The following is a 12,748-nucleotide window of genomic DNA, read 5'->3' as shown; positions in this document are numbered from 1 at the left end:
TCATTTTAACGGCTGGAAAAAGTACAGTATAGTGCTCTCCAAAATACTATTGTAAACATAATATTTCCACTCTCTCTCAGCTAATTTCCATATAAAATGAATGGCATTGATATGTAACATTTAAATATATGAATATTATTTATAATGTATCACCCACGCCTGCAGATTTGTGGGAATTTTTTTTTTTTAATCCATGGACACTAAAAGCTAATCACGTGCTACGTCAGTTTTGTGCAAACGCGGTTGCGTCACGGCCAATAGACGCTGATTGGGTGTTGGCTTCCGTACATCATCATGGATGGCGTTCGTTCCGGAAGTAGCCTCGGTGGGGAGAGAAGGCTAATTAATATTTTCGTGTGTGGCAGCCTGGTGTTAGGCTCGGAGCTGTTTTGAATTGCCATGTGAAATGTAGCGTGTTGTGTTCGCGGAACGTCTCTGTCGACACAAGGTAGGAGCTCAGCCGGTGTGCGGCCACAGGTCGCTGCTCATGGCTAACCCAGTTTAGCTAGCTATTTAGCCATCACATATAATCACGCTAGTCGACCAACGTCGAGCTAACTTAGCATGTCCGCTGCCATCACAGCCAGCCGCTTCTTTTTTTTTGAATTACTATTTCATTTACGTGTCTCGTTGCTTCTTTCAAACGTATTCGTCAGCGGCGAGTGACGAAAGACAGGCTTAAAATGCTGTTTTAAACGCTACTTTGTGATTAGCACGCAAGGCTAAGTTCATCAGGTAAGCTAGCCAGCTCGCCGTCGTCAAGTTGCTATTACTAAAACATAAAAGTGAAAGAGTATTATACGTTAACGTCATGCCTCAGTTGCCCTTAGTGCGTGTGACCCACTGCACGAGAGGCACCAGGCGGGGGCCAAAGGTGAGTGCGGTCCAACAGAAGCCAGCCGAATGCCATTAGTTATCTGACGCTGCCTCGTCACTAATTCAGCACGGTACACACTGCCTGTCGTCGATGGAGCGCCGGTATCATAATTAAACGGCACAATAATAACTGTTTTAACGCGTTCTAGCCTGAGTATGATGTGTTTAAGTTCTCAGTTAGCCCCTGTTATACGCAGGGCCAAGTACACATAGACATTCAGCTAATTATTAACCTTAACTTGTAGTTATTGTGTAAGTAGTAGGTAAGAACAAAACAATATGGTGGCAGGGAGCTGAAGCTTGTGGTGCTGTTGAACATTTTATATCAACGGGGCTAGACTAAACGTTGAATCAGCATCACTATTTATTATTGTTATTATTAGACTGCATTAGTTTTATCCCAATTTACCTGATGAACTGGCAACTGAGTGTGCATACTGTACATGCAGACAGCAACGCACAGTGTCTATGTACAGGGCAAATATTAGCTGTAAACTGCACATACAGGGTCACGAGTAGTTCAAGGGTGCGTGGGAGAGCAAAGATTACTGGAATGAAATATTGTATGGGTAATGTAACGGTTATACTGTACAGTAGGGCAGTTTATGTGTGTTTATTGGTGAAATACACACCAATCCAAGTCTATCACATATAACTACAGTAGATGTTTTATTGTGTCATAAACACACACACACATATATATGGGGTAATTGTAATTTTTCTAATCTGTTGCTCGCCATCACATTCTGGGCATTAAAAACATCAATATCAATACAAATGTACACCCTCCTCTTACTTTCAGCTTGTCTTAATTGCTTACTGATGTTCTGACAACCAGCATGTGCGTGTATATTTGCGGATACTGACCACAGAAACGGCGTGATGTCAGTTGTGTTTTCGGGTTCGAGTTTCTGGTCTTTCTTGATTCCCTGCCTGTTCTTGTCCTTCAGCCTGGTCTGGGATGTCAGGGGAGGACGTTGATCTCACTGGTGGACATAGGCGTCACACACCGTTCTATATTTTCTGGACCTAGGCTTAAGAATGTCCCTAACGAGGACGGCCATGAGCGACAGCGGCCAGCAGCAGCAGTGGTCCGGGTCCGGGCAGATGCCCCGGCCTTCCAGGGGCCCCTACATCTCAGTCATCACCAACAGGTTAGCTCGGCATCTTCTCCACCTGAGCTCGCCTTGTTTTTTGTTTTTTTTTGTGTGTCAGTGTGCACAATAAAACTAAAAGCTATAACACTGGAGACATTGTCCAAATCTCCTGACTCCTTTTTTGCTCTCGCATTGTAGGACCACCAACCTGGTGATCCGAGGGGCCATGCTCTTCTCTGTGGGCGTCTTCCTGGCCCTGGTGCTGAACTTGCTTCAGGTGCAGAGAAACGTCACCCTCTTTCCCCCCGATGTCATCAGCAGTATCTTCTCCTCGGCCTGGTGGGTGCCGCCTTGCTGTGGCACGGCCTCCGGTATGTCAACGCCCCCAATTCTTGGGTTATATCCACATGGTTTAAATGCACTTGCAATAAAAGTCTGCTTTGGATAAAAGCCACAACTAAATTAATGGAATGTACAACAGTTAAATACAAGAGGACAAGTGTTTGGGCACATTCCGGATGTAACCCTTTTGAGAACGGGCCACGATTAAACAGGATCGTGCAAACAGCGACCTCTCGTGCGGGCATTTCAGGGGGGGGGGGTCTGCCAGAGGTCGCTGACTGCGTGATCCCATTTAAATCGATCTAAAATAAAAAGCATAATAGCCAGAGCGTTCATTCTTTTTTTTTTGCAGCAGAAAGCTAATGCTTCTGTCTTGAGCGGCATCGTGTTGTGCGCTCGCGTGGCGTGACGCATGGTGGCGCCAGAGGAGAGTGTTTCCATTTCGTGTACATTTTTGTTTTGCAAAATGGGGAAAAAAAACATGTCTGATTTTTGTATTGTCTTTATTTGTGACAATAATTTCAATACTTTTAGCAATCATTATGGCTTATTATTATATTATGAAGCATTTGAAGATACTCCAAGAAATGACATCAGAATAAGCAAAAATATGTTTATGTTTATGGGGTCATCAGCGGGACACTAATGTCAGTGGAGCATCGAACTCCAGCACTAGCAAAAGGAGCCAGCCGACCAACAACACACTGCCTTTACAAAACATAAGCCAAACCCTCAACTCTGATTCGGCGAAGAAAATACCATTCATCGTCAGCACTATAATATGCTTCCAAATGATTGCAGTTTACCAGGAGCTACTGAGACTACAGAGCTGTATTCATTAACTTTATCTGTATTACATAGACCTTTTTTAATTGCTGCAATTTCAAATTGTTTTATGCAGTTACATAAGAGTATACAGTGCTCACACATCTGTGGACCATGGCGTAGTATGACCGCACGCACATAACACACACCACAGCCTTACATCCGAATGCACGACATGCCCACCAGGCACGACTAGCCAGTGTTATTGAAATGTTGTCCCCTGGGTGCAAAGCTGTGGACGGAAAAGGCAGCCTGCTCCCACGTGGCTCAGCGCAGAGCAACAACAGCCCGAGGGCGTCTTCCTCCCCGGAGAGACAGCAGCGCGAAATCCTGCAGGAGACTGCCACTTCCACTTGTTGCCTCCCCACCCAAAAGTGGAAAGTGGAGTGCGACTGCATTTTGTTGACGGTGCAAAAATGAATTTGTTTTGAAGCCACATTAGTTTGGTCAGATGTAACCAGGATGTGAGCTGCGATGCAAATCACAGCAGCTTATTCTTATTGTCAAAATCACCTGAAAATGAGCTTTAGGAGTGTGTAGTGTTTTTTTTTTTTCTGCTCTGTGCTTAATCTCTCCTTTTTTTTTTTTTTTTTTAACCCCCCCCCACGTGCGCAGCGATGATCGGGCTGTTGTACCCCTGCATCGACAGCCGCCTGGGTGAGCCACACAAGTTCAAGCGGGAGTGGTCCAGCGTGATGCGCTGCGTGGCCGTGTTCGTGGGCATCAACCACGCCAGTGCTGTATCCTTAAACCTTTTGGGGGGGTGTCTGTTTACTTTTGATAGGTTACAATACTTCTCCCCTGTGAATCGAGGTGGCGGTTGTATATGTTGTCGTACACCATAATGTAATCACTGACGTTCTTTTATTCCTATGATTTGATGACTAACTAGGTAAAAGGTAGAGCTGTACATATCTCCGCTGCACTGCAACGCAGCTATGTAAATACAGTTTGGAGGCAGCCACTGACTGCCTGGTCCTTGACCCTTCCTCTATCAGAAAGTGGACTTCGCTAACAATGTCCAGCTGTCCCTGACTCTGGCGGCGCTCTCCATCGGCCTGTGGTGGACATTCGACCGCTCCCGCAGCGGCTTTGGCCTGGGAGTCAGCATCGCCCTGTTGGCAACGCTGGCCACGCAACTCCTGGTTTACAACGGAGTCTTTCAGTAAGTTCACTCACACGCCGTTTTCATATTGATTTACATATAGTGTGTTCTCGTAATATTTTCTGACTGTAATCTCAGAGTAGTAGAGTCTTAGTTGAAAGTGAAGCCTTGGTATTTATTGTTTTAGAGAATAACACGTTGCTGCCTCGTGCTTCTTCTCTGCGCAGGTATACTTCTCCAGATTTCTTGTATATCCGCTCCTGGTTACCTTGCATCTTCTTTGCCGGGGTGATAACTATGGGAAACATAGGACGGCAGCTAGCCTTGGTGAGAAAATGTCATTTCAGTAAATCTGCTTTGCCGACACACTGTTGAATTAGTATTAAATTACTGCTGGTTTCGCGTCAGTGTCCTCCAAAGTTGTACACTCAAAGAAGCCGGCCATGAAAGTGGATTCAGCTGTCCTGTGTCTAATGTTTTTTTGTTTCCCCCCTCCTTCCATCCCTCCCTCCAGTATGAATATAAATTCATTCAGGAAAAGACGCATCAGGACTGAGGGATCTCTTGGCTCCATCTGGCCTCTGCTCAAAAATGACATTGTCTTTGCACCAACCTGAAACCAGAGGCAGGTTACCGGTGAACATCTGCACGCAGCACAGACCAGAACTGGCCGGCCCGGGATGAGCCAGCCAGGCATGTCAAACGAGTCCTGAGCTCCTGATTGGCTGCCCGCTGGGCGAGACAGTATTTTTTATTTTTTATTTTTTTTGATTGGCGCTCGGGGAGGCTGCCGGCCACATTCTAACCCGAGCCCAGCTGAACAATGAGAACGGAGTTTGTCGTGTCATTCCTTCTTTTTTTTTTTTATGGCACAGTTTAATTTTTACTTACCTAGAAAGGGATTAGCGGCGAAGCATCTATCGTTCATCAGATCAGCTCCAATGTTTGAAACCTTTGGCTCCATTGTGCCAAACGCAGTGTCACACGGGGGATCAGTTTTAAAGTCTACTCTTTTATCTCCTGGTTCTTTCACACCCTTCACGCATCGGTGGAGAACACACAGCCTAGTTAACTTATATCTAGAAAGATATGCATCTATATACCAGACTTTTTGTTTTTTTTTGGATCGTATGTAATTAGCTTATATCTACATTGAAATTTTCTTGATAAAGGAATGATGATGTGTGCTGTACGCTTGTCCGCCGTGGCTGTGAGGACACAGGGTGTTCAGTGTTGGCCTGGAAGTGGGTATTGCTACCAGCCACACCTGCCCTGTTTTGACAGGATCATCGGGAGAGAGTGCTTTCCTGTTGACTGTGCAGAGCTCTGAGGGTTTAGGCTGGAAGTGAATGGTACATTTGGCTGAGAAAATTTAGTTTCATCCCCACGCCAACACTGGCTTGAGTTCTTAAGCACATTAAGACATTTTCTTATGGCAAACTAATTTTAGTTTTTAAATACTTTCTTCATTTCAGGGAGCAACTTTTGTCCAAATGTACAACTGTAGCCTTTTTCAGTTTCCTGGTTTAAAAAAAAATAAAAAAGAATAATTCAGGAATGCCAAATTTCCCCACTTATTGTCTTCATAGCACTTGATGAAAACTTGATAGTTATTCTTTTATGAACCTTAGGTGTCGAATACCTAAATATATAAATATGTGTGTGTATTTATATATACATACATACACATATACATATATATATACATACACATATACATATATATGACAGTAGATCATTGAGATAGGTAGGTAGAACTTAAAAGTAGTAATTAAATAATGGATTTAAAGATGGTATGTATGATCTTATAGAACTGTCTTAGCTTAATATTTACAGATGTAACGCGCACGTTAGCATAGAAACACAATAAACGGATCATTTGTTGAAGGCAATTTGCATGTTTTCACTGGGTTATAAAGGATACTTAAGGTGTTATGAGTGTCAGGGGGGGGAAAAAAAACCTTAGGATCCCGTCTCTGGAGCTACAGCAATGCATATATTGCTTTTCTTTTTTTTTTTCCCCCTGAGGTTGGTTGAATAATGTTTTGAATGCACACTACATTACTGTTAACCGCACAGAAAGCCTCATACGTTGTTTAGCAGTGTTAAAATCTGTTTAAAAAGAAAAAAAACTGAAGTTGTTCCCTGTGTGAGGTAGGTGTTTGTTGGGTGGGTGGATTGAGAACCCCCCCCCTCTCCTGGTAGAAACCTATAAATAAAAACAGAGATGAAAACGTGCAGAATAAAAACCGGGAGCTCGCGTATCTCTAAGAGGTATGACTGGATCATTTAAGGGACTTTTTAAAAAAAAAACCATTTTTTTATAACACATTTGTGAAGAAATATGTTGGTTTTAATTAGTTACAGTATTTAAAACAGAAACTATAAAAGCAGTGTATTTGTAATATTCCATGATTATACTGTAGGTTAGGTGATGTGGGGGGGGGGGGGGATCATGATGGAGAAACCTTCTTAATACATTTGTTTTCTGAACATGTGCAATTTGTTTTGGTGTAATAAAGACCATGGCCTTTTGGTAACCGCATCTGATTTCCTCTGTTTGACCTGGTGCACAAGCTGCGAGCTCTTACACCCTCCAGACAGTAACATGAGCAACTTAAACTGCGGTGGAAGGGTGCGTGCCTGATGGTGGATGGTGGATGGTGGAAGGCGTGAGTTTTTCCCACAGCAAAACATCTGCAGAGATAATACGCTGGCATGAGTACGGGGAAATTAAAAAATATTTTTGTCAAGGCTTAATCCTGACCAAGATGGCAGCAGTAAAAGACTTGTAAAAACAGTGTAAGACAGTCTGTTATTGTTCCCCCAATGCCTAAAAAATTTGTCCAGAAACACCTAAATGATGAAGATCTTGGCCATCTTTACTTAAAAATTGTACTGACAAAATCAATTCAATGTGGATGCTTGTTAATGCATTCCCCTAACAATGTCTTGACTTGCTTGCAATAACTTGCCGCTGAAAATGTCTTGCTGCACTTTGCTGGACTGAAATCCCGTGTTTTGTTTTTTGGCATTGAAAATTGAAAATGGCATTGCGATTATTAATGTATGAGCTTTTTTTTAAAAATAAAAAGATAGATGATGGAAAAAAAATTGGATAAAAATGGGAGTTTCCTCTATCATTGAAACAAGAATTCAAAACTATGCCACGTTCGCGTTCATATGACAAATTAACAGCTCAGTTTTGAGGGGTTTTAGGGCTGTTTGTTCCTGGTTCTCCAGCGGTTGTCAGCTAATGTGAACCCACAGTGAAACTGGATTGGTTTACGATGAAATTGAAGCGCTGTGATGTATGCTTGCGCGTGCGTGCGTACGTCGATGATTTCACAATTATTGATGTGCCGCCTGTCTGTAAGCTACAACAAGTGAAAAGCCTCAATGTGATCACAGCTCTAAAATGTGAAAAGTCAAACGGCTAAATAAAATGTTCATTTTAATTATTGGCCAAGAATGTTTTTGGTTTTTTTGGTTTTTTTTTAAAATGGAAACGGCAATTAAGATAAACCTGCACACAACACCTGTGTGGGATATTTTATAAGATAAGCTCTGTCTGTGTTTGCATTCAAAGTCAAAAACCCATTTAAGGCCCCCGGCTAATTAAGTGCAGATAGTACGTATCTGGCACAAATGCTGAAACACAAACTGCAACAAAAAAAAAAAGAATTGCACACATCAACTGGTACAGTGTTCACTGCTAATGTGGATTAATGTGTCCTGTCTTGTAGCAGCTCCCACAGACACGGGCTCTTGTAGACAAAAGTAATTAAGATGAATAATCGGATTTAAAGAGCCTTTGTCTGCATTATTGCTAAATTCCGGGATAAGGACAGTTTCTCTGTGGTTTACATGAGTGTATGAGGCAATTTGCTGTGTGAATGTTATTGTTCAAGGCTAACTAGCTAGTAAAACAATAGGCGTGATGTGTCATAGCGGTAAGTGCTGCTCCGAAGAGCTAAACTCCCCACCACTAATGAATTCATTAATCTCTCTATTTATTCCTGACAAGCAATTATCTCCCCGCGCAGAATGAGGGTCAGGAGGCAAGGTTGAGAGCTCTCACACACTCGCTGAGGAGGAAACGGTAAACGGGGAGCCAATCACTGCTGTCCTCGTACACCTGGTCCTACTTCTTTTTGTTTTTGTCTTGGTCAACACTCTGATGCCACTTCTTTTAATGATCCCGTGTATGACGATTCAGGCGCTGTGTTGCCATTGCCAATGGGAAGACGCAAATTGGTAAAAAAAAAAAAAAAAAAGATGCGTCTGCGGGAGTAGAAAGTGTTTCAACCTGGGTGAAATAATATGCATGTAACCCACCCGCCCCCTGGGGAACGGCATCCTGCCAGGTGATGTGAGCGCTGCCATCGACGTTAAGTTGGCTCTTTGGCTGAGGAGCAGATTGCAAAATACGTTAAATGTATTAACGGTCCCAAGCTTGACATACATGTCTCAACTTAGGTTGTAATCGTGGGCAAAATGGTGACGTCAGTAACGCTAAACAAGTAGTCCCAGAGCCCCGACGTCAGTAACGTTATACAAGTGGAATTTGGAACAACGAGTACGCTAGCTAACGTTAGACTCCATGGAAATTACGCTAACACCTAGCGTTGCATCCAAATGTTGATGGCTAGTGTTAGCTAAATCAAAACAGCTCGACCTTATCAGGCTTATTAACGGCCCCAAGCTTGACATGTCTCAACTTAGGTTGTAATCGTCAGCAAAATGGTAACGCTAGTAACGCTAAACAAGTAGTCCCAGAGACCCGACGTCAGTAACATTATACAAGTGGAATTGGGAATAACGAGTACGCTAGTAAACGTTAGACTCCATGGAAATTACGCTAACACCTAGCGTTGCACCCAAATGGTGATGGCTAGTGTTAGCTAAATCAAAACAGCTCGACCTTATCAGGCTTATTAACGGCCCAAAGCTTGACATGTCTCAACTTAGATTGTAATCGTCAGCAAAATGGTAACGCTAGTAACGCTAAACAAGTAGTCCCAGAGCCCCGATGTCAGTAATGTTATAAGTGGACTTTGGAACAACGAGCACGCTAGCTAACATTAAACTTCATGGAAAGTTCGACCTTATCAGGCTTATTAACAGTCCCAGGCTTGACATATCATCACATAAGCCAATTAAAGTTATCATAATGCTACTGTAAGACATTTTTTGGGCTTTTTCTTTTTTTGACAACTAAGACGGCGTGGTTCTTATTTCACTACCCCGATGTAGCTGTAATTAAATACACTGGCCTACTCCACAGCACCGTTAGTTTATAGCGCTCATCAATCACGCACTTCCACAATAAAACCAAATTTGCAAATGTGTTTTCAGCACAAACGTGCACAATTCCCACACCAGTGCGTAGCCGCATGTGGAATCAAACCGTGCCACCCTGCCGGGAACACCCCCGCGCCGCCTTTTTGACGCCCCCATGTGAAAGTTGCTAAGTCCGCCACTGGTGCAGGAGCTCGTAAAGTTTGACCTTGCTCTCGCTTACGTGTTTTTCACACACAGCGGGGCACAGAACCTATAAAAAGGCGCGCAGTAATCGCTGAGGACAGGCTGAACACAATGAAATAGGTCTTGGTGGGGAACCACAGTGCTCCATCTCCAGCTCGCGTCTGAGGGATGACCGTCTAAACTGGAATAAAACCCTGTTAAACGGTGTCACAACATGAATCACTGCCCCGGGACGCATCCATCACTGCTTAAAAGGTGACCACAAATGATCTGTGAACCACTAGATATTGATTACTCATGTGCTGCAGGTGTCAGGTTTAATGTTGCAGCGGCTTGATAGCGTCGCCTCTGACAGCCGCTGCCCTAACTCTCCGCTGATAGATTTTAATGGTGAAATATTGATTTCTTTCTGGCCAAGGTCTGCCAGCAAGGGCCAGATCATTTGTTGGGGTAATGCAGGACACCCTGTGCCCTGGTCCCAATCAATCATTTTGACAGGGAGCACCAAAGAGAAAAGGAAGAAGGAGAAGAAGGAAGAAAAAAAAAAAAAAATCAGACCTAGTGAAGCTACAGCAGGTACATCCGTAATCAGGACTTACAGGGACAGGGGGAGACAGAGGGGTGCAGATCTCTCCGACACCGGCTCCAGTTAATATGAATACTAATGATGTGTTTATTGAGTGGGAATGCTCAGCAAATCACAGCTGACGGGATAACAGTCGGAGTGCCTCGAGCAGGGAATGAGGATCTCGGAGAAAGGGTCTATATTTTATTTAAGCGGCTCTCGGCTGGGGCTGGGGAGGAGAGACTCAGGTAATGTGTTGTGTTACAACTCAGTGGTCGTTCCCCCCAGCCGGAGCGATAACAGACTTGCTAATGGGAAGCCATCAATCACAATCAGCCGCCTATTCCACCAGTGTCTCCACTCTCCTCAGCTCTGTAAGAGGGAGCTGGAATAGAGGTAATAATGGAGTTTAGTGGCTTAGCCGCCGCCGCAGCAGCAGCAGCAGCAGCAGCACGTCCAGGAGTCATATTTCCAGCCAAAGCAATAGAAGCTTTGCTATGTCAGCATGTCTTTTTAACAAGAGAGCCGCAAAATGGCCATGAGGAGCGGGCGAAAGCCTGGGCGAGGCCTTGGGCCGCTAAGGGAGCGGCGAATTAATGCGAATGCCGGTCTCAGGTGGGACCGGTGTGTTGGGCGTTCGGTGCCAAAAGCGGCTAATTGGTTTTTCATTACACTCTGTTCAGTCTACTGTTACATCCACAGAGCACAGGCGGCAGACAAAGGAGAAGCGAGTGAGCGGCTAAATGGGCGAGCAACGAGTGTAGTCGGATGCTACCAAGTGCCCATAGCTGGTGGTACAGTGGAATTGTGCTGTAAGGTTCGAATGCACGACAACCAGGCTAGAAAAAGAGACTTGCTGTTGAGAAAACCACACCAAAGGCTTCGTTAGCTAGCCAACCAGCCAGCAGGTGTATTTAGCAGTTCATATAAAGCGAACTGCTTATATGCAGTGCTAGCTTCCACTCATTGGACCTGGGATAAGGGTTGGCGTTATTCCGCATTTTTCTTCATTTCGAACAATTTCCACGGAAAGACCAAAACGTGTCTGTCTCTTTGATACTTTTTGACGTCCCCCGATGGTTCAACTTTTAACAGTCGGCCCGACGCTGCCTTGGCATTCCCGGTGGATTGCTTTGTCACGTGAACGGAGCTTTTCTGCCATTAACCCTCTTTCCAGTGGAGTAAAAATCCCAATTTCAAGCATTACGCAACTGGGAGGCATTCAGATTCATGGACGTGTTCCTCAAACTGGACTTCCTGGATCGTATTTCGCCGTCCCCTGTCGTGTTTTAGCGTGTCTGCACTGTATTAAAACATATACAAATAGTCTGCTTGGAGGAATAACGTGTGTCTGATGGGTTTATTTTGCAAAAGAAAAAGTATTAAAATCATTGTAAAAATCTCCTCCTTTTATAGCTCATGAAAAATTCCAGAATCTGTGAATATGCAAATATGCATCTCTAAAGTTTTCACACAAGACGTCTCCTGCTTCCCTGTAAAGCCCGTTTCTCCGTGTATGTGCACTTCCAAACTACTCGTGATGTCACAGGATCATGCTCGCACGGCGCCCGACCGTCAAAAACCAGCCGTTCGCCGAGCTTTACGCTTGCAGCGGATGAACGTGAAAACAGCCTCCTGGCGTCAAACTCTTGCACATAACTAACAACCAACCGTGTGAACAAGGAGAACAACATCTTTAAGAGTGGAGGGGGACTTTAAGGGGTGGTGGGACTTGCTGACAAAAGGAAAATGTAGATCCAGCTGTAAGTATGTGAATGACGTCGACGTAAACCAGTACACCTAACAGGCGAGCTTTATACTCTATATGGAATTGTCCCTTTAAAATGACACAGAAGTCTGTCTAATTTGTTTGAATGGAAGTTGTATGTTGAGAAATGCAATCAGAAGGTTGACACTTACAACCGCCGCCTCCAATACGGCCACGTACACCACTTCAAAAGACCCGTGCTGTGCTCGAGGACGCCAGGGTTCACCATGCACACACACACACACACACACACACACACCGTCAATAAATGAGTTTTCGCAACCAATATGACATCATGCACCCTGACCTACAAGAATAGGTGTCCTCTGTGAGATATTCATGTTTGATGAAACACGGAGAGGTCTTCAGTGGGCACGCCGAGTCCCACTGTGTTAATCTGGCGGGGGGGGGGGCTGGTGCTGAACTGTTGACCCGTGTGACTGCAGAAATGCAGAGCGTGGACGGCCAGGAGGGGGCACAATACTACACGTCTCCTCCACCAGTGTGTCAGCCCCCTCTTAGCACACTGTCAACAAGCTGACTGTAATGGATGAGGTGATTTTGACCGGGGTGAACAACACCACCGTTCTTTTTGTCTTCATTCGACGGACTTACGGAAGGTAAAATATGGAATTGTGAAGAGGGGCCCCCGCTGTTGTAAATGCACGCATGATGATTTAATA

The 12,748-nt window shown here is 44.4% G+C and overlaps 1 protein-coding gene across 1 annotated transcript; it reads left to right on the top strand.

The window, feature by feature from the left end:
- Window positions 1-339: 339 nt before the first annotated feature.
- On the top strand, window positions 340-7,672 carry insig2 (insulin induced gene 2). The gene is made up of 7 exons (XM_070914312.1): window positions 340-448; window positions 1,827-2,030; window positions 2,172-2,344; window positions 3,756-3,880; window positions 4,139-4,305; window positions 4,473-4,572; window positions 4,760-7,672. Exons 2-7 carry the CDS (start codon window positions 1,918-1,920, stop codon window positions 4,799-4,801), a joined length of 720 nt encoding a protein of 239 aa, XP_070770413.1. The 5' UTR covers window positions 340-448; window positions 1,827-1,917; the 3' UTR covers window positions 4,802-7,672.
- The last annotated feature ends 5,076 nt before the right edge of the window (window positions 7,673-12,748 follow it).

This window comes from Enoplosus armatus, chromosome 11, assembly GCF_043641665.1.
Source record: "Enoplosus armatus isolate fEnoArm2 chromosome 11, fEnoArm2.hap1, whole genome shotgun sequence".
NCBI classification, from domain to species: Eukaryota; Metazoa; Chordata; class Actinopteri; order Centrarchiformes; family Enoplosidae; genus Enoplosus; species Enoplosus armatus.
This window is presented reverse-complemented; position numbering and strand designations above follow the sequence as displayed.

Coding starts and splice junctions, on each gene's coding strand:
- insig2 (XM_070914312.1), top strand. CDS start 1,918: ATGTCCCTAACGAGGACGGCCATGAGCGACAGCGGCCAGCAGCAGCAG. Junction 4,306..4,472: donor GTTTACAACGGAGTCTTTCA/GTAAGTTCACTC, acceptor TTCTCTGCGCAG/GTATACTTCTCCAGATTTCT. Junction 4,573..4,759: donor TAGGACGGCAGCTAGCCTTG/GTGAGAAAATGT, acceptor CCCTCCCTCCAG/TATGAATATAAATTCATTCA.